This window comes from Sceloporus occidentalis, unplaced genomic scaffold (assembly GCF_023333645.1).
Source record: "Sceloporus occidentalis isolate IW3139 unplaced genomic scaffold, rSceOcc1.0.p SCAF_25, whole genome shotgun sequence".
Lineage (NCBI taxonomy): Eukaryota > Metazoa > Chordata > Lepidosauria > Squamata > Phrynosomatidae > Sceloporus > Sceloporus occidentalis.
In genome coordinates this window covers 8,462,100-8,483,484 of record NW_028317005.1, presented here as the reverse complement: position 1 = coordinate 8,483,484, position 21,385 = coordinate 8,462,100, and the positions used below count along the sequence as shown (strand labels likewise).

Sequence of the window (21,385 nt, the reverse complement as noted above, 5' to 3'; positions counted from 1 at the left end):
ATCTGTGTGTGTCTCACACCAGATGGCAGCCACCCTTCTGCCAACAGCAAGTTCTGGCGATGTGACGGTATGTGTAGCTTAGCACAAGTGTTATTTGTGTGTGTGATTTAACACAAGTGTGAAAATGAAAGTGAGTTAGTTTACTCATTTTTGTAGAATGAGTGTTTTATATATGCGTGTGTAAAATGTGTGCCAGTGGGTTAATAGGGGGCTGCAAAGGGTCGATGGGGCCACTTGGATTTACCTGCTCCCTGGGCAAAACGGGCAAAATAGAAAGTGATGTCACATCCACTTTCTGCTTACTGGATCAGTCTGCCAGTTGCATGGAGCAAGGGAAACACACCACTCCTGCAGGAAAGTGGCGTGGGCAGGGACACTGACAGGCTGTTTGGAGACAACGATGGCACAGACAAACTGGGGCAAACCTGGTACTGTGAATTGGGTGAGGGCAATTTTCACACAAGGGCTCTGTGGTCCTGACGGACCTTCAGTCCTACAAGGGAACAAGTAAGCTAAAGTGTGAACTGGGCTGGTAGAGGGCACGCTAAAGTGGAACCAAACACACAGGAGTTTTCTCCTCCAATAAAAGTCATTGCATTACCATGCATCGGATACTTTTGCCCTTCCTGGTAGGTTTTTTTTTGCATTCTTGAATGACTGGCGTAATTCATAGGGTGGTATTGAAACGGTTCTAGTTTTATCCCCAATGAGTTATATAGACTGAGGGGGTTTCATCCTCCGCTTCTGCTTTAGATTTTACACCATTTTTTGGGAGTCTTTTTAAGACTGCTGCTCTTGGGCAATGAGTCCTGTTCATCATATAAAACTTCTGAACAGCCTTGAGAAAAGTCACTGCAACAAACACACAGTAAACATTCTGTATGTTAATGAAGTTATCTGGGGCTGTTCACAACAATGGATCTGCTGATTGCTCAAGGACACACTAAAACAAACATTTCTATTTACTCTGTACATAAAAGCTAGAGGTGGTTGCAAAAGTATAATTTTTCTCAAAGTAATTTAAAAAAATAAATGTTTTTCTTTAACCAAATCAACAGCTTCTCTTGATGTGACCTATGGGAACATATATTATGGGACAATATTTTAAGAAATATAGCAATCGCTATTTAGAGTTGCTTTAAATACTTTGCTTTACAATGATAATTGTAATATTAAATGACGTGCTTGGGATTGTGGATCTGCTCTCTCTATACTTAAATAAATAAATCCATCCTAATTCTACTATTTGTTATGGGATTTCAATCCTATTCTGTACTCTATCCTGCACAGAGAGGGGGTTACAAACAAAACGGGATTCTGGTGCAAGGTATACAAAATAGTCTTCTCAACATAGCAAACAATGAGATAGTCTTGTTGGTTTGATAAGACCACTTTGTACACAAATGTTCCTTTAATACAAACATGGCAGCAAAGGGACAGGAATCAAGGGTTGGTTTACGGACGAGGTTCCACTGAGGGAATACATATATATTTGTGTTTGGGAGACTTATGTACCCATGTGTCAGGGACAGGGCCAGCCTTAGGGGTGTGCGACCTGTGCGACCGCACAGGGCGCCATGGTTGCAGGGGCGCCTGACCGGGACTTAGATTAAAGCATCGTTTTTTTTTTTTGTGGTTTTTTTTAAAACTTTATTTAACATCATTCATGTTAAATAAAGTTTAAAAAAAAAAACGATGCTTAAATCTAAGTCCCGGTCAGGGGCGCCGAGCGGTTGCTCGTGAAGTTCTCGGCAACCGCTCGGCGCCCCTCACTCTCCGTGACTCCGTCGCTGTGCCGGCATCTCATGTTGAGCGCCGGACTATTCCGGCTCTCAACATGAAATGCCGGCACCGCGGCAGAGTGAGAAGACGGATGCCTCCCGCTCTCACCGCAGGACTCCGGCAACAAGGTAAGTGGGGGGGGTGTAGTTTGAAGGGGCAGAGGGGGGGGGGTGTAGTTTGAAGGGGCAGAGGGGGGGGTGTAGTTTGAAGGGGCAGAGGGGGGGTGTAGTTTGAAGGGGCAGGGGGGGGTGTAGTTTGAATGGGCAGAGGGGGGTGTAGTTTGAAGGGGCAGAGGGGGGGTGTAGTTTTAAGGGGCAGAGGGGGGGTGTAGTTTGAAGGGGCAGAGGGGGGGTGTAGTTTGAAGGGGCAGAGGGGGGGTGTAGTTTGAAGGGACAGGGGGGGTGTAGTTTGAAGGGACAGGTGGGGGTGTAGTTTGAAGGGACAGGTGGGGTAGTTTGAAGGGGCATGGGGGGGTAGTTTGAAGGGGCAGAGAGGGCGGGTAGTTTGAAGGGGCAGAGAGGGGGGGTGTAGTTTGAAGGGGCAGAGGGGGGTGTAGTTTGAAGGGACAGGGGGGGTGTAGTTTGAAGGGACAGGTGGGGGTGTAGTTTGAAGGGACAGGTGGGGTAGTTTGAAGGGGCATGGGGGGGTAGTTTGAAGGGGCAGAGAGGGCGGGTAGTTTGAAGGGGCAGAGAGGGCGGGTAGTGAGGGGGGGCGCCAGAGGAATAGTCCGCACAGGGCGCCACAACGCTTAAGGCCGGCTCTGGTCAGGGACAATGCATGTATGCCCTGAAGGTCCCTCAGTGAAAATTCTTAATATCTGTATATTTCCAAATGAAACAGTTCTAGTTTTTTTGAGTAATGTTTTCAGGCAGCTACAAATTAGCCATTTGTATGTCTTCTAGTTGTACCATCTATTAGACAAACAGGCTAACTCCCTATCATACTGCCTTGTGGGAAACAGAGTGGCGGAAGAAAGAATCCCATTGTACAAGCAGGAGTTAAGTAGCAATGCTATAAAGAATCGCTTCAGTATGGCACGTAAGCAGATGTTACCCAAATTTTTTTAAAAAATCAGACTGACAATGGCAGCCTCTAGGTGTACAGATAAACAAAGTTGATTGAAACAAAATAAAACCAAGCTGTGTCGATGATACTGATATACAGGTATATATCTATATATATATATATATCTCTATATATATATCATATATATATATATATATATATATATATACATACCGCAAATGCTCTGAAAAATATCCCTCGTCTTATATTCAAGGCAGTCTTATAATCTGATTACAAGACTACGATCCAGATCACCCGCAGAGCTTCAGGGGACACAGATCCTCCTCTCTAGCAGCCGGTGGAGGTCTGTGCGATGCACGCAGACAACCACTGCTGCTGCTGCTGGCCGGCACCTCCTCTGGGGCTTCTATGACGGAGCGCCGGCATCACATGACCTTCCGGTACTCAATCATAGAAGCCCCGGTGGAAGTGCCGGCAGCAGCGGAGGTTGTTTGTGTGCATCCCACAGCCAGTGAACGTTTGCGGGATGCGCACAGACAACCTCCGCTGCTGCCGGCACTTCCGCCGGGGCTTCTATGACAGAGCACCGGTGTGACATGACCTTCCGGTGCTCAGTCATAGAAGCCCAGGCAGAAGTACCGGCCAGCAGCAGCGGATCTTGTCTCCACCGGCTGCCCCCACTAGACACCAGGGAGTCTGAAGCATGGGGGACAAGTCTAGTGATGCATCGGTAAATCGGGGCATGTGGGGGTTAATACAGAAAAGAATAGTGTACCTAATTCTCGTGTATATAAGTGTTAATCAAAATAAATAAAAGGTGATACTTCCCTACTGACCGCAGCTCTTCCTCAGGGTGTAAATATGCAGATGAACAGATGATTGGGGCGCAGGTACATGTAAGGAAAAAAATAAATATAGTGTAAAGTGTATAAATGCTGATTTAAATAGGTGATGTTGTAGTTGCACTCACAAACAGATATGATGCTTCCAGCCCATCAAAGTGTGTTGAAAAAAATGTCTTTAATTAGTCTTCATATAGAATCTATAAAAACAAAACTGAAAATAGTGCAGTATCTTCAATAAAAGCAATTGGAGCTGATAAGAATGCACTCACAGTTTATCCATGCACAAAGTGCATATAAAATTGTAAGATAAAAAGTCCACCAGAACTCGATCGGAGAAATGTCCTGTGTGTTCCTTCTGACGCGTTTCGCCCAGTTAGCTTCCTCAAGAGAAGTAAAGGTGCAGTAATGCCTTTTGTTTCCCCTTCAGGGATTGAGGAAAAAAAATATTTTGTGTGGAATTCCCAACTGTGCCCCAAAAAAGGAAAATATTTCCTGACTCTAAAATGGTAGGGCCAAAGCGGAAACTTCTTGTTCCGGGGGGGAAATGCACTCCCTACAGGGGGGCACGCTGCCTCTTCCCTCCCTGGCTGAAACCAAGGGATGGATGGATGGATCTTGTATACTATCTCGGTTTAAGGGCTCCACGATAGCATTGTGTGAGTTTATACGTCACACATACTGTAGGGCAGCGCTTTACACGGGCTGGTCAGCAGCCTATGACACGTTTACGAGCAATAAAAATATGGCTGAATGCGATCACCCCATCGCACAATGACTACTTTACCACAAACTGCATTTACGTTCCGCTCTACTTTATTGCATGCTACCGTTTACACAACGCATTTCAGTAAGTGACTACTGCGCGCAAAACACCGCCAAAAGCAGCCCAATTTTCACTGCGTATCTTTTGACGTCACTAGTGGAAGTCCCATCAGCCCCTCAAGCACTTTCCTCCGGCAGTGCACCCGCCAAAGCATACACGCATCAGCAGTACGTTGCCCCCCCACTGGCTGGAAGACCACAAAGCAGCCGGAAGCCTTGCGCAATCCTTGTCGCCCTAGAGAGGGGTGTCAGCCAATGAGCGTCGGGGATCCCTGTAAGTGGGCGTGATAGTCTCTCCCAGTTCGAGGCTTTCTTGTTACCGGCATTCCATACTGGTGAGCGGTTGGAGAGTTCAGCGGTTTCACCAGTTTACCTCGCTCCGCGGTCTTCTCCTGACTTCCCCGGATTAGGAGGATCGAAGCCCCAGCACCCGGGAAACGTCCATAGACTCTCGCTTCTACCTCTCCGATCTCCAGGCGACGACGAAAGGCCCCGTGCGCTCCCATCATGGCTGACAACGACAAACTGGACAACCAGCGGCTGAAGAATTTCAAGAACAAAGGCCGCGATTTGGAGGTGAGCCCCGTCTGCGCTCCGCTGCCCTTCGTGTCCGGCCAAGCGCGAAGTCCCAGTAATCGTCGATTTGACCTGCGATCGGAGCCAGTTGTGACGTCAGTGCTCCTGGAGCGACAGGCCCCGTGGCTGGGCCTAGCAGTGCAGCCGGGGAGTGGCGGGCTTTAGGGGGATTTAGAACGCCGGGCCTAGTTATCATTGCGGCTAGCGGGATGTTTTTTATCGTGTTAGCGCGTTGATTTCGCTGTACAGGAAAGGCCTGTATCCGGTATTTATACGCCCTGTTCCCGTCTCGTGTGCCTCTATACCGCAGCTACCCTCATCGGGGCAAAATAGATCGGGTGTCTGTCTTACTGAGGAAGCCGGCCGCAGACGTGTGGCTAGTTGTGGGCGCACCGGGAGTCGGGTCACCGTTACATTCCCTATGGTTGGGGACTGGGCCTATATGGAAGCGTTATCTGCGTACTGGGGCTTGCCTTATCATGCCGGCCGCCACACCCCCGGCGCCCTCTGCACATGATCCCTTAGTGAATGGAGAGCTTAAAGGGGCCGGCCTCGCGTGCATTTAAAGAGGACGCATGCTACTTGTATGCAGGGAGTATATCATGTGCCCTGCGCTTAATGTGTATATGTGTATAGATTGGGAGGTGGAAGTCTTAGATGTAATGAAAGGATGTTTCACTGAGATGAGGTTGACGAATGGAACAGCTTCCCATCAGAAGTGGTAGATTATAAAACAATGAGTAGATTGAAACATGTGTGGAATATAACAAGGACTGAGTCTTTAGATCAGGAATAATGGCTCCTGTACAGCAGAGTATTTCCTTAGCAGGGTTGGTGGCTTTCCCTGGTTTCCTGGAGCACAGTCAGAATGCTGGAGGTCTATAGGAAGCCGACCTGTCCGTATCTTATGGAGAAGGCCGGACGTTTCCTGTAGTGGTGGCTCCTGGTCCGGTTCTAACAATGACTTGCTATACAAAGGCTGCCGGCTTCTCGTGATCTTGAGTTTCTAGATGAAGCGCTTTAGAAGTTGCGTGCTCTCCAAAGTATTTGTCTGATTAATAAAAGTTCTCACGTTGTTACAAAGTAGCTGGTGTTTGTGTTCAGTGTCATTTGGTTTAAAGGGACTGATATCAGAGAGGAAGTTTCAATGCGCACATCTGGCCACCAATGTAATCAACTGCCTGTACCCCCATCTTACGCCCTGTGCCCCCAAAAACACGTTACCGTAACACTGCAGATCCTGGGAACAGGATGGTAAGAGCGCTGCCTCCATCGTGTTTTAAGATTTATTAATTGCTTAACATCTGTAAATCTTAGTGATCAACTTCTATTGATATTTAAGCATTGAAATAGCTTGAATGATTTTTGAGTTGACTGCAAGGGCTGCCATTTGTATAGAACTGCATGCGCGGATAGACAGCGGTGCCACGTTCATGCCATGTAGTGTCTGTATCGTACGAGGCTCCTTTACCGAAACACATCTCCTGGTCAGTGCTGACTTGCACAAGACTTCTTGGTGGTCTTAGGAGACCCCGAGCACATTTGGTACCATTTATTTCAGCAGGTTTAGTTTTTTTGTTGATGCAAATGTTACTGGATGTTGAATCTCTTTAGCTGAGACCCAGGTGGGTCTCCTTAGCAGAAGGAAGAGTTGTCAGGCTAGATGTACCGACTGGTTCCTATCTGCCGTCAGTCTCTTTCTGATTGCCGGCTGGTCGCACATAGTGCCATCAATGATCGAGGTCTACATAGCCGAGCTACAACAGCCTGAACTGTACCCTAAAAACAGAAGATCTCCTCTACCCAGCTCCAAAGTTGTCTTGCATTTGGTGCTCCTGTTGATCTGTTTAGACCTGTAGGGGGTCCTATTTTTTAAGGTACAACGTATTTTGAAGAGCTTGCAGAGAATGGCCTAATGAGTTATGAACGGTAGATAACTGAAGATCCCATAGCTTAGCGTGTTAGTAAGAGTTTTTGGTGGGCTATCTGTAGACTTCACCTGTGCTAGGCAGTAATCTTAAACACTGACGTGTTTGCATTCGGATCAAAGTATGGCATTGGTAAGAATATTTCTGACTTGGACATCTATTCATGTTAAGACCCCATTTTATTCCCGTAAACATCCGGGATTGGGTTACATTCCAAACTGGAACACACTTACCAGATTCTTTATGGGAAGGCCAATGAAGTCTTTCCCTATACCCCTTAATTATTTGCCCAAAGAGGCCCCCGTGACTAGGTGATATTCTGTTTATCAAAAAGCAGTACAAGTAGCGTGTGTTTGCCTAGTGAAAGAGCTAAACACACAGAAAATACCTCCGTACAGATGCTGACGTTGTGTTTTGTGAAAACGTATTGGAACAGTATATAAAATGGTGTAACATCCGGCCCTCTACAAAAATATCAAGCAATTTCCCACACTGGCTCCTAAATTGCGTAGGGTTATGTTCATCCCTCCTATTGACGTATGTTTATACAGCGATGTATTTACATTTGGGGCCGACCTAGAGTAGCCTTTAAGAAACAGGTCTCCAGATATGAAGTCATTTACTGCTGTCTATGGAGGACGTGCCGAGCCGGATCAAGGATCTCCCTGGAACCGGCCCATTGAGCAACAGGACACGGGGGCTTGATCGCCTGAGAGGTTTTCTACCAGGGGCACCCCCTGGACAGGTCGGCATAGGTCTGGATCACTGTGTGTGTGTATCTACAGTTTTCTAGGACTGCGGGTTTTAACTTTACAAACCAAACATGGAGACCCCTCGCTAGAAGAACACTTGGCAGGTCTAGGAATGTGGAATTGTTTGTCTCACTAGGTGATCTGTCTCCAGTGTTCTGTTTATAACAGCAGGTGCAGGATTTCTGGTGACATGTCACTCAATTCATGTACCGACGCACTAGGCTTCCATCTGAATAGTTCAGAGTGGTCACTAAGATGCCGTCAACTATGCCTTAACAGGTGTTTGACTTACAGTGCAAACATTATAAACGCTGATTATTTATATATAATTGTCGATTCTAAAGCTATTAGCCTCTAAAACGATGCTGTTATCTCATTTTAAAGCCCTGTAAATGTATACTGCACACTCCTGGGACTCGGTGTGGTGGCTTTTATAGGGCACTGTGTACTTGGGACTGTGGCTTCCATCCAGTAATGTAGAAAGGAACACCAGTTCACAAAACCAACTCTCTGCACAGCGCTAACGCTTTTTGGTCTTCTATTTTAGGATGTGGCAGTAACAATTTTCATTTAAATACAAAACTTGCATTGGGAGTGGATTCAGCTTTGCATAGTGTGGCAGAGATAAACAGATAAAGTGTATATGATAGCCAAGAGGTCCTTCTAGCTGGTGGGTTATGCAAGGGGGACCACAATTAATATCATTGCAGGAGATGTTTGACTTGTATTAGTATTTTGTACCTGTTGGGTATGATGTAGCCTAATGTACACAATTCGCACGGTAAGACATCCCACTGAAATCTCTTCCACCTACTCTGAATATAACGCTTGGGCACATTGCTTCACCTCATAGCCTGACCAGAAGGCCACTGTGCTGGTGACAGAAGGGATGAAGTGAACTCTCCTGTGAAGTGGTCTTTGGCACTGGTTGAACTGACTTGCTTTTGGTTGTCACCTTAGATGGCCTAACCAGTTAAGGCTGATCTTTCCATTTTGGCTTCTGGACTGACGTGTCATGGTCTTGTACCTTGGCAATACCGACCCCAATCTGTTCTATATCTTCTGATAAATACCACTAGTGTTTGCTTCTTAAAAGTGTGTAGCGGTCACTTTTTTAATGTATATAAATACACACACACACGTTAGTGGGCTTTCTCAGACTAATTCCATAAACCGAGCGTATGTTGCACTTGTATCATATTAAATTTATAGCTTTCCTAATTCTCTGACACTTCTTGTGATAGGCTTTCCAAAGACCATTGGAACACGAAATAAAGCCATCTGTGGCTTCCTTTAAGAGATTCCTCACCTTTTTCTTCTGCGTTTATGGAGGTAGAAATAATACTGGCTTGTAGGGAGCATTGGCAGGAGCCAAGCTTTATGAACCTCCTTAGCGTGAATAAGGTGTATAAAACGATGCTGTTGGCACAGGTCTTTTGCTAGGGAGGGAGGGAGGCTTCTCTGAGGTTTGTTCCTCAAAGCGTCAGCAACCGGAAACTCTGAAGGTCCAAGATGAACCTGCAGTATAATTAAACTCAATGCAGACCCACCATAGCTCTCGTGGCAGGAAAGAAGGCAGGTTCCGTAATACATTCATAATGTGTAGTGGAAATCTGATTTGAGATGTTCAGCTGACCTGAAACCCTTCTTTATAGAAGAGGACTAGAACCTGGACGATTACATTTGTTGTATGGCAAACAGGGCAATGGCTTGAGTTTCAGGCAGATTTTCAGAGCTATCGCTGTCGAGAAGCTGTGAAATTATGTGTTTAATGATGAGAATGATACTTTGTGTATTAGAAGAAATTAACAGTATTGAGGAATAAATACTTTTTACGTGGAATTCAGGTGGAGTGACAAGTACCCTAGGCATTTACTTATAGCCTTCTCACTACTTATCATATATGTATTGAAAGTATTAACGGCTTGATTTAACAGGATTTGTTTTTCTCCCCTTATAGAGTATGCGAAGACAGAGGAATGAAGTAGTTGTCGAATTAAGAAAGGTAGAATCTTTATTTTTCTAAAGTATTTACTAAAATAGTCTGTTTTTCTGGGCTCCTAATGAATGTATTATCTCTACTACATCAGAATGTTTTTGCGCCTGTTCTTGTGTTTAATATATCTTCAATATTTTTTATAGACTAAAAGGGATGAACACTTGCTAAAAAGAAGAAATGTTCCTAATGATGATGTCTGTGAAGATTCAGATGCTGATGCAGATTTCAGAGTGGTAAGTCTCCCTCTCGACCATTTGGCAGACAATATGTTCTGGGTGCCTTGCATTTGTATGTATACGTTGGGTTCCTGTGGATGATATATTAATCCAAAGTAAACCCTGCACACGGTCTCAGGAGAGTAGTCATACCTGGGTGCATCTTCAAACCAAGGTCCATGTAAAAACGCAGACTAAGGTTTCTTGCTGAGTTTATCATAGTAGAAGATCAGCTTGTTGGCCTGTAAGCGTGTACGTGAATATATAATCCCTTTTCGTAACCAAGAGCCCTCGTCTATTTTATTGTGTGTGTGACATATAACAAGTCAGAGCATGTTCGGTGGAGGTGGGAGCTTACATTTAAATATGTACTTGCATTTACTACGGGTGATCTTGGTGCTACTGTCGGGGGTTTTCAGTATGGTATTCTGTGTGCATATTATGTTTGTCTTGCTGTATTTACATTTGTTTCCTTTCTATTCCAGCAAAATACCTCTCTTGAAGCAATTGTACAGGTAATACTTTTAACCGTTTAATCGTATTCCATGAGATGTTTTCAATGATTAGAATACTTATATTTATTTTCTTCCACAGAATGCATCCAGTGATCATCAGGGTATTCAGCTTAGTGCTGTACAGGCTGCAAGGTAACGTGTCCAAAGAAAAACCTGCAAACCTACTTTTATGGAAAGTTCATAGGAAGTACAGTTTTATGCAAATTTGTTTATAATTAAAAAAAAAAAAAATCTGCTCGTGAAATTTCCCTAAAAAAATACCTTTACTGGGCCAATGCAGGAAAAGGTAGTCACATGGGCTTTAGGGACCTCAGCGATCACCTGTTCTTTAAAAAGAGACCTCTGAGCTCAATTTGTGACAGTCAAATGCCCATCTATCACTTGGTGCAGCGTACTTTAAAATGCTCTGTTTCTAAAAAATAAAACGTGTTTCTTTTTATTAACAGAAAGCTCCTGTCTAGTGATCGCAATCCACCCATTGATGATCTGATAAAGTCTGGTATCTTACCGATCTTGGTTCACTGTCTAGAAAGGGACGATAAGTAAGTACTTTCTGCTGATTGTTTTTCTTTTCCATGCCATGCGGCGTGGTTTCTTTCTGCAGATGCGTGTTACAGCTACGTCTTACAGGCCACTGACTTTTATTTTATGGTTTTGCAAGTTTTTTTTCCATTTGAGCGAACATATTTTTATCTATTGTTTTTCATAAGCCCGTTTGTTATATGAAGCACTGCTTATTCCCCGTTATATGGGGCTGCAGAAAATGACAGGTCTATATACAGGTTTCAATGGAGTGAAGTACTAAAAATCAAGTTTTTCTATTTGTTTTAGGCTTTATATGTGTTTATATAATGTAGCCTACATTTCAGACTGAAAGTTGGAATTACAAAATAAAATTGATTCAATGACTTAACTCTTAAAATCGTTGTTTCTAGTCCATCTCTTCAGTTTGAAGCTGCTTGGGCCCTGACAAACATTGCATCCGGAACATCTGAACAGACAAAAGCAGTGGTCCAATCAAGTAAGTATATATTTAGGAAGCTCTATGTACTGTATTAAGAGATTTTCTGACTCAGAGTGCTAGGTGTGGTGCGGTCAGGAAGGCATTTCATGGAGAAAGTCTCTCCAAAATTCCTCTTACATGTGGGGTCACTTGTAATTGTATCCGCTGGTGACACATACCTTGGAGTTACACGCTCTCTCCTGTACGGAATTTGTCACTACGGTACAGATGGTGTTTTGTTTTTTCATTGACTCTTGATAAATAGTTTGGACACACAGTTTATGGAAGCATGTTCTATACATGTCCTAGAAGCCCCTGCTATGAGTAACTGGATCTTAGATGATCTTGTAATGTGTTCATATTGCTGAAATACTCTTTGCCCTGACACTCAAGCAGTATTAGGTGTTCTGCGCACCAAGGTGTGGCTCCAATGGCTTTATAGTAACATAGTAACATAGTTCATAAGGTTGAAAAAAGACCAAAGTCCATCAATTTCAACCTATATACATATTGTGTCCCTACTGTGTTGATCCAGAGGAAGGCAAAAAACCCTTATGAAGCAGATGCCAATTGCCCCATACCAGGGGGAAAATTCCTTCCCGACTCCAAATATGGCAATCAGAATAAATCCCTGGATCAACGTTCTGTCCCTATTAATCTAATATCCATAACTTGTAATATTATTGCTTTCAAGAAACACGTCCAGGCTCCTTTTGAACTCTTTTATTGAGTTTACCATTACCACTTCCTCTGGCAGAGAGTTCCATAATCTCACCGCTCTTACTGTAAAGAACCCCCGTCTGTGCTGGTGTAGAAACCTTCTTTCCTCCAACCGTAGAGGATGTCCCCTTGTTATAGATACAGTCCTGGGTATAAATAGGTCCTGGGAGTGATCTCTGTACTGTCCCCTTATATATTTATACATAGTTATTAAGTCCCCCCTAAGCCGTCTTTTTTCCAAACTAAATAACCCCAATTCTGATAATCTTTCTGGGTACTGTAGTCCTCCCATTCCCCTTATTACTCAGGTTGCCCGTCTTTGAACCCTCTCCAGCTCCACTATATCTTTCTTGTACACTGGTGCCCAGTACTGTACACAGTATTCCATGTGTGGTCTGACTAGTGACTTGTACAGGGGTAGAATTATTTCCTTGTCGTGGGCATCTATGCCCCTTTTGATGCACCCCATGATTTTATTTGCCTTAGCAGCAGCTGCCTGACACTGGTTGCTACAGGTAAATTTACTGTTAACTAAAACTCCTAAGTCCTTTTCCATGTCAGTCGTCCCCAGTGTTTTCCCATTTAATACATATTCCCAGCCTGGATTTTTCTTCCCCATGTGCATAACCTTACATTTATCTGTGTTGAACCTCATCTGCCACATCCCAGCCCAAGCCTCCAACCTATGCAGATCCATTTGTAATCGTGCGCTGTCCTCTATTGTGTTAACCACGTTACAGAGCTTAGTATCGTCTGCAAAGATTGATACTTTACTATGCAATCCCTCTACAAGGTCATTAATAAATATATTAAAAAGAATAGGACCCAAAACTGACCCCTGTGGTACCCCACTAGCAACAGTCACCCACTCAGAGTATGTACCATTAATAACCACCCTCTGTTTCCTATCACTGAGCCAGTTACTTACCCACATACACACATTCTCCCCCAGCCCAAGCATTCTCATTTTATGTACGAGCCTTTTATGTGGCACCGTATCAAATGCTTTGGAAAAATCAAGATATACGACATCCAGCGATTCACCCCGATCCAGTCTTGAGCTCACCTCCTCATAAAAGCTGATCAGGTTAGTTTGACAGGACCGATCCCTTGTAGTATGCTGAAGTATAAGTTTGAGTCCAAATAGCATATTAAAGAAAAAAAACTGCCCATAAGTCATTGTCATTTTACCATTTATGTGTCACTGCACCTTGTATACTGGTGCTTTGTAAACCGGTTTTCATCACAAATTGCTCTGCACGGTCATAAGATCCAACCTGGGGAAAGTAAAGGTTATTGCTGGAAAAGCGGGGTTAACAAGTTTGTATTCTACATTTGACCATAATGCTTTGATAAAATACTTATATTTTATGCACGTTCCTCTTGCTAATTTGGGTGCTTTTTTCCTAGATGCTGTGCCGTTATTCTTGAGATTATTGCATTCTCCTCATCAAAATGTGTGTGAACAGGCAGTGTGGGCCTTGGGGAATATAATTGGTGAGTGTTTCAGGTCAACAAAGCTCTCGGCGTAGCACATATCTTGGCCAACAGCATTATGTAATCAATTGTGATTAAATCTTCTCCAAACAGGTGATGGACCTCAGTGCCGAGATTACGTAATCAGCCTTGGTGTGGTGAAGCCATTGTTGTCTTTCATCAATCCATCAATTCCAATAACGTTCCTGCGAAATGTTACCTGGGTAATGGTGAATCTGTGCCGCCATAAAGATCCACCACCACCTATGGAGACGATTCAGGAAGTAAGTCTTGTAGGGTGTTGAGAATGGATCCATAGCCAATGAAAATGTCTCTTTGAAGTGATGACATTGAGATTGGGGTGAGGTGAGAATGTGGTGTGAGTGTAAATAATTTAACTTCGTAGTATTAAGTAAGCGTGTGTGTGTGTGTGTGTTCTACCCATGGTTATTACAAGGGGACCCTGAACATATATTGCTGATCTCGGAGTGCATCTGAGGAATGCTGCGCAGCAAAGGGCCTTACTGCAGCATTGCCAGTGATTAGGGCCCTAAACTGGATCCCCTGAATAACCCGAACATCCCTGTATCTCTAACAAGTGCATGATTACATGTACCTGTGATCTGATCTCAGAGTACTTTTGTGGGCAAAAAGTCACTTCTGCTTTTTTTTTACATTTAGCAGTTTTATTTATTATGTATGTCTATTGCAGATCCTCCCAGCGCTGTGTGTCCTCATTCACCATACAGATGTTAATGTAAGTTACGTTAAAATCTTTTTTTTATTATTTTTTTTTTTTTTTCTTCTGTTTTCAGGTGCATGTGTAACCTTTCATTTTCCCCACAGATATTGGTGGATACCGTGTGGGCATTGTCCTATCTAACAGATGCCGGAAATGAGCAAATCCAAATGGTAATAGATTCTGGAATAGTCACAAACTTGGTTCCTCTTCTAAGCAACCCAGAAGTAAAAGTGCAGGTAATTTGTATTCTCTTTATTTAATTTTTTTAAACATAGTAATTTATGTTCCTATTGCCTTCTCCTACGTGCCGCTGTTATTAATATTTGTGCTGAGTTATCCAAAGGGAACTAATGATTCCGCTCCCAAGCACCTACGGGTTTGATGGGCAGTATTGGAGAAGCTGAGCTGTAACTTTCTGTCTAACCTATAAAACGCTGTGATGTAAAATCTTTATAAACCGTTCTTTGATTCCTTGTGCCTTCCAGACCGCTGCCCTGAGAGCTGTTGGAAACATTGTTACCGGTACAGACGAGCAGACGCAGGTCGTTCTGAACTGTGAAGCTCTCATGCATTTCCCTGCGCTGCTTACACATGTCAAGGAAAAGATTAACAAGGTAACTGCCCTGGGGTTGCCAGCGTCCTGGTGGTTTGGAAGGGTTTCAAGTCAATACATGGTATTCTGCCGCACAGATCTAAAATATGTTCAAAATGCAGATGCTAATGACATAATGGGGTAAAAAAATGCCATCTTCAGACGTGAACATGATTTCTTTTATCTTTGCAGGAGGCTGTTTGGTTTTTATCAAATATCACTGCTGGCAACCAACAACAAGTCCAGGCGGTAATTGATGCCAACCTTGTTCCGATGATAATTCACCTGTTGGATAAGGTAACCAGTTCTGAGGTCTATTTGTGTTTAGCAAAGGAGAAGATTTTATATATTTGGCATTAATATATATATGTTTTGTTCCAGGGTGATTTCGGGACGCAGAAAGAAGCTGCATGGGCGATAAGCAACTTAACGATTAGTGGGAGGAAAGATCAAGTGAGTGTCTTTTGCAAAGTCTTCTAGTTGTCGATTGCTTATGAAAGGTGGGCTGTGGCAGCTGGGGAAGAGTAAATGTGTCGCAATTGCAACAGGCATAGTTTGTTTCTGTATGTAATTTTAATGACCTGTGTCTGGGGTGTACGCTTTTAAGATTCTTTTTTTCTCTCCACTCTCCCTTAGGTTGCATATCTTATCCAGCAAAATGTTATCCCTCCATTCTGCAGCTTGCTTACTGTAAAAGATGCTCAAGTCATACAAGTAGTGTTGGATGGACTAAGCAACATTTTAAAAATGGCTGATGACGAGGCTGAAACCATAGCGAATCTTATTGAGGAGTGTGGAGGTATGATGTCACTCCAAATATAAGCTGTCTGCAGTTACTGCATTTTGCTGATGAATTCAAGTTTTCTGTAAAAAGTATTTTTAGATAAGCTTGATGCTTGAATGTTTACTTTTGTACCTTTATTTTTCCTACGTTGATGTTTAAGGGAAAAGTATATAAAGTAGTTTCTTTACTTTTGTCATTTAATCAGGCCTGGAAAAGATCGAGCAACTACAGAGCCATGAGAATGAGGATATCTACAAGTTGGCTTTTGAAATAATTGACCAGTTCTTCTCATCAGATGATGTAAGTTGTGCAAATCTATCTATGCTGGAGGAGGATTTTATATACGATTGTAGCTGATTTTGGTACCCAAATGGGCATATCTGCTAAATTCAGCTTCCTCCGCTATTCCGACCACTAAACCTCTTGCTGATTATCGACCAAATGCTGTTTCTGAGCTCCTACAGCCCATAGTGTGTAGGGGGAGTCTGGCCCTCAGGCCCCTCCAGGAGCCCAAGGCACAGAGGCTTCCATGACAACTTATAGTGTCCCTAATAGCAGTTTGTCTTTGTTCCAGATTGATGAAGATTCTAGCCTTGTCCCAGAAGCAATACAAGGAGGAACATTCAATTTCAATTCATCTGCCAACGTACCAGCGGAAGGTTTCCAGTTTTAGGAGGAATGGTTGGAAGTTTTGGTACAGCGCAGCAATGAAAACTGGTTTGATCCATCAAGCTTGGCTCATGGGATCTGCTGCTGCATTAAATCGGAGAAAGAAATGTGCGGACTTCATTTGGAAGACAGTACAGACCAAATGAAGTCAAGATGGCGAGTGGGTGCGAGTGAGAATGAGTGGCATATGTAATGAAAACTTCACTCCGAATGCTTATATAGGTTGTGCAGGAAAGGGCTACAGGTCAAAGATCTTCAGTGCCCGAGTTGGAACATTGATCTACCAGAGTAAATGAGGAAATGCAGTACTATCATCATCAAGCCTTGTAAGCATAAAAGAAACCTATGGGTAGAATGCCCACAGAGGAGAATAAGCCCAGGCCTTGCTGAGAAGCTCCGTATGAATGGACAGCGTTGAATGAATGTCTGGACACAGCGTTGTGGAGCCAGGCTCATTTTTCTGACTGTGAGGTTGTTCCCTCACCAAGCAGACTCCCAGTCAAGGAGTGGCGTGTGTACGAGAGTGTGGGTGTGGGTGCTGTATGTGAACGCATGCAAGCTTCAATCGCCTTCAGGGCGTTGATCCTAAATCTGGAAAACAACAAGTTTCGAAGTGTTAACCTTACACTGGACACGAAAACAGACCGGTTTAGCAGCAGATTTTTTTTTCCTGCAGCCTGTGTGCTTTATTTTACTTTTTATTTCTTTTTTTTTTTTTCCTTTTTAATTTCAAGTCTAGCTTTTTTTTTTTCTTTTTTTTTTTTAAGTTGCTTGTAAAATAAGGAAACTGATGAAGGTAATAACCCTGTGCATTTGCACCAGATGAATGTTGATGCTATGCAAGCTGTTCCATATCATCAATTGTATAAAAAGAATCTGCATGACAAATGAGGATCATCGCTAGATATATTGACTGTTTTTCGCAGTACTAGAGCTGCCCATATAATAAAAAAAGTAGAAAGTTAGTGGTTAGGCCACCTTTTCATTTTCAAAGATAACATGACTTATATTTGCATGTTTATCGACAGCATAGTTTAATTTTTAGGAACATTTTGTTGAGTCCTGTACATACGTTTTCAGTTGTGGTAGAAACTGTGCTGTGTTTCAGTCCTATTTGTTTTCAAACTTTGTTTTCTATGAAAATGATATGGAAACGTCTGAACTTAAATTTGGTGCATATGTACTGCTACGCTTGGATTGTTAGGCGATGTGATTAGATATATAACTCAGTTCATGGGTTTCAACACACTTAATAGCCGTCTGAGTGTCAGGGGTCTTAAGAATTGTCTACTGGCACACGGAGGGTTAATCACGCTTGGGCAGTTCCACTGTTTTAGAATTTTTTTTTCTTTTTTTTTTTTTCTTATTATCTTAGATGTAGGCAGCCATGAACAATCTCTATTTTGAGCCACTTTAGGGAGAATTTTTTTTATATATATATATATAAAAAAAACTTGCATTAATTGCATGCAAGGGTCTTTTTAATTCGAAGGCTTAGCCTCTGTCCGAGGTAAAAAAACAAACAAACACAAAACACTAAATTAAAAGCGAAGATAATTTGTGGAATGAAACTCTTTATAAGGTGGCTCATTGTAGGAAATGCTGTGCCTTCTTGAGCACAAGTGTTGCATGAACTTGCAATTTGCTATTAAAGACATTAAAAGTTAGCCGCCATTAGCATCGATATCTATATCTTGTGTTTAAAGTTTAACTGGTGATTCTGAAACACTGTAGAATGGAGATTATTTTGTGATCCTATTTCTTTGTTGGATTAGAGTATTTTTGCAGCATTCCTTGTCATCTGAAACATGGTTCAAGTTTAAAACGAGACTGAATAACGCTAGCTTGTTAACATATTAATGTAGACGGCAAGCTAAGGCTGTTGTGGGGAAATAAAGCGTAAACCTTAAGACAAGCATATTTTATTTTGTTCTGCTTCCTAAATTCACTCGTGATATGGGGGTGTTCCTTGGGGGGATTGCCGTCTGTCTACCAGGATTAAGTATTGTTTGTTTTCCTTTCTAATATTTTATCTTCCTGCTACATATATTATTTTTCTTTTCAATAATGTGAATTTGTATATAGGCAAGTAAACCTGCGAAGAAGTATTTACCAGCTGTTGAAAGTTCAACCGTGTCTCCTCATGTGTTGGGAAACTTTTAAAAAAAAAAATTTCGTGTAAAAAGGAGAAGAAAAAAAATGAAATTAAATTCTGAAATGGGTTGGTTTATTGAAAAACGGGCAACATTACTTATCGAAAATGTTACTAAAAGGGTACGGACACATTGGGTTTTCAGGGTATAAATACAATACAGGGATGATTAATCCAAATGAATTCACTACATGGGAATCACAAAAATCCTGGGGTGCCTTACAATTGGAAATGTCGGAGGTGTTTTTTTTTTTTTAATTATTTGAAACTTTTCATCACTTTTAATGCTTCCTGTGTGATAAAGGTAAAATATATTTAGGGATTGGCTTTGCTAACGTTCATACAAATTGTGTTTGTAGTGTTTCCCTACTAAAAATACACCTGGGGGTTTTATCCGTATAGCAAGATTACCTAAGGCAAAGAGGTTATTATATTCAGACCATAGAGTTAAGGCTTCGTGTTTTGGATTTTAACAAACATTTATTGTGTTTTGGCAAACTGGGGTTCTTTGGTTTTTTGGGTTTTTTTCTTCCGCACACAGGATTCGGGTGAGTCGGAGAGTCCCTCCATGTCCTCTAAAACCTCTGTTTCGTGAATGTTTTTTACGTTGCATAGGGGATCCTGCTGGTATCTTCCCCCGATGGTTTCCCCCGGGATGAAAGCTACAGATGTCATTGGCAATAACACCCGAAATCCCTATTTAACACTTTTTGTTTTCTAGATTTCCTGCATGGGGACTGAAGGAATATAACCATTTTAATATAGGAAAAGAATAATGTGCGTGAGGCAATAGCATTGCAAACAGGTCACGTTTACAAGCAAAGTGGCAAGCTAGTGATATATTCTCAGGCTTTATTCCAGATCTTTCAAACAATCTTTAATTTGGGCGCACCCACAAAGATGTGTTTTTATTTGAAAATAGTGGGGTATGGCTTTTTTTTCAAGAACAATCCTTAATGTGAACATCCAACTTTGGAAAATAAAATCCCTTTCACCTAAAACCCAAACTCTTGTCAAGTGGTTTTTTTTTTATTTGTGGGATGCGATTGTGTGTGAATGAAATTGGGATGTAAACCATGCGCGCGTGTAATAGTTCAGTTTTTTGGGATGTGTCCCCCCCCCCCCTCTGTAAAATGAACAATACAGTTGGACCAAACAAAAGTACCTGGAAGATGTTACTTCACACATAGAAAGGGCTTTCTTCCTAGTTCATTATACAAATGAAAGGTAAATGAATGTATACAGCTTCTTTTAAAGTGTGCGTGGCCAAATGCTACTTAGGGTTGGAGGGGTTATACAAAATGCTCCCATGTGTTTGATAAATGGACCAGATTAAAATTTTAAAGGGTCCCATAGGTATCATATAGATTAAAGTGCAAACAATGGCTGGAGCATCCTTTTAAGTTACTTAGAGCTCTGTCACGTGTGTTTAAAACCAGAAGAAACAAGATGTAGAACCATGATAACAAGCAAACTTTTGGCCATAGGGTGTAGTTCACGCCTATATGTAGAATTGAGAAACCCCCTCGCTAGTAAGGGGAGAAACCAGCATGAACATTTGACGTTTGTTGGCGACTCCCCCATTATTGGAACCACGTGGAAGAAAGCCCAATTGGGGGCTGACACTTCCCAGAAGTATATGTTGCTCTACAGTACACTCATGCTTGTTGGGGGGGTTGGTGCACTTCTTGTTAAGTCCCCTATCCCCATAGCACAGGTCTCATGGAGCTACACAGGATGTGAGTCAGTGTGATATTCTTTGTCCCATTTAACAAGAGCCAAAACTGCTTTAACCACAGCGATTTAAAAGTTCCCCTGTAAACATGGTGTTAAAATAGAAAATTGTGATTTAATTCCTCTTACAGAAACAATGGCGTGCAAGATGTGTGACTTAAATGGGACACTCCAGCCATCGTCGGTTTTATACATATGGTAGCTGCATGGTCTTTGCCTCGTGAATTCCTGCTGACTTCATATAATGGAGCATAAATGACACTTCTAGAATTAAAATGTTATTTAGCCTTAAGAATAACCTAAGCAATACTTTCTGGCTCATTTACAATAATGTATCATCCCCGTTATTATTCTGACAACGGTCAGAATAGGTTTGCCATTACCTTCTCCCCCCTGGTTTCCACCTGCTCCCTTCCAACTGCCTTTCCGGTGGCAGTTATGCCTGAGTGAACCTGATTTTACCACTGAAGTAGATGCGCTCCCTCATTCCTTTGCTGGAATGTTTAGAAGTACACCCCAGTAGCCACGTTCTTCAAACCTTAGCTTATGTAGAGCTGCAGCAGAATGACCCGTCTACGTTGCTAAGGTACAATGTGGTGGCAGCCCACGGCCCTCTGTCTCCATTCTGTCCATATCCCTAGAAGCTCAGAATGTTTGGGGGGTATGAATGCAACCAGCAGCGGGGAGGCTACCCCACCCCCCGGCTGTGTATGCTCTAGGTCAGTGCCTACCTTGTCTCTAGGTAGTGCTGGCCCTGTTTGGTGTGGCTACCCCCGGGACCCCACAGGCTCAGCAGTATGTGCCTTGCAGGGCTTGTTATTCAGATGTTTCCCTTTTTTTTTTGTAGCTGGAGTACATAAAAGTAAGGCTGTCACTATCACAGCAGATTAAGAAGCTGTTCAGAGCCCCCGCTGGTCTAACGCCCCCCCCCCCGAGCACTATAATGCGTCTTGTTAATGAATGTGTGATTATATGTATTACGCTGCTTAGTTTATGCATATTTGGCCATTTTCATCTTTTTGCTCAGGGCCCATAACATTGTATGACTGCTGC

The 21,385-nt window shown here is 42.7% G+C and overlaps 1 protein-coding gene and 1 non-coding gene across 2 annotated transcripts; both read left to right on the top strand.

The window, feature by feature from the left end:
* The first annotated feature begins 4,982 nt into the window (after window positions 1–4,982).
* LOC149300369 (importin subunit alpha-3-like) lies at window positions 4,983–16,450 on the top strand. The gene is made up of 17 exons (XM_089485224.1): window positions 4,983–5,051; window positions 9,692–9,736; window positions 9,874–9,963; window positions 10,431–10,460; window positions 10,540–10,592; window positions 10,907–11,002; window positions 11,396–11,481; window positions 13,594–13,680; window positions 13,774–13,943; window positions 14,372–14,416; window positions 14,506–14,637; window positions 14,887–15,015; window positions 15,186–15,290; window positions 15,375–15,446; window positions 15,630–15,792; window positions 15,983–16,077; window positions 16,352–16,450. The coding sequence occupies exons 1-17, from the start codon at window positions 4,983–4,985 to the stop codon at window positions 16,448–16,450; spliced, it is 1,566 nt and encodes a 521-aa protein (XP_089341350.1).
* On the top strand, window positions 13,996–14,291 carry LOC149300370 (small Cajal body-specific RNA 7). Its single transcript, XR_016272320.1, has one exon.
* Window positions 16,451–21,385: the final 4,935 nt, after the last annotated feature.

What these genes read in the sequence shown, in the direction of transcription:
- LOC149300369 (XM_089485224.1), top strand. Translation starts at nt 4,983, where the DNA reads ATGGCTGACAACGACAAACTGGACAACCAGCGGCTGAAGAATTTCAAG. An exon ending in AAAAGCAGTGGTCCAATCAA is followed by an intron (nt 11,482 to 13,593) that starts GTAAGTATATAT and finishes CTTTTTTCCTAG; the next exon opens with ATGCTGTGCCGTTATTCTTG. An exon ending in TCTTATTGAGGAGTGTGGAG is followed by an intron (nt 15,793 to 15,982) that starts GTATGATGTCAC and finishes TCATTTAATCAG; the next exon opens with GCCTGGAAAAGATCGAGCAA.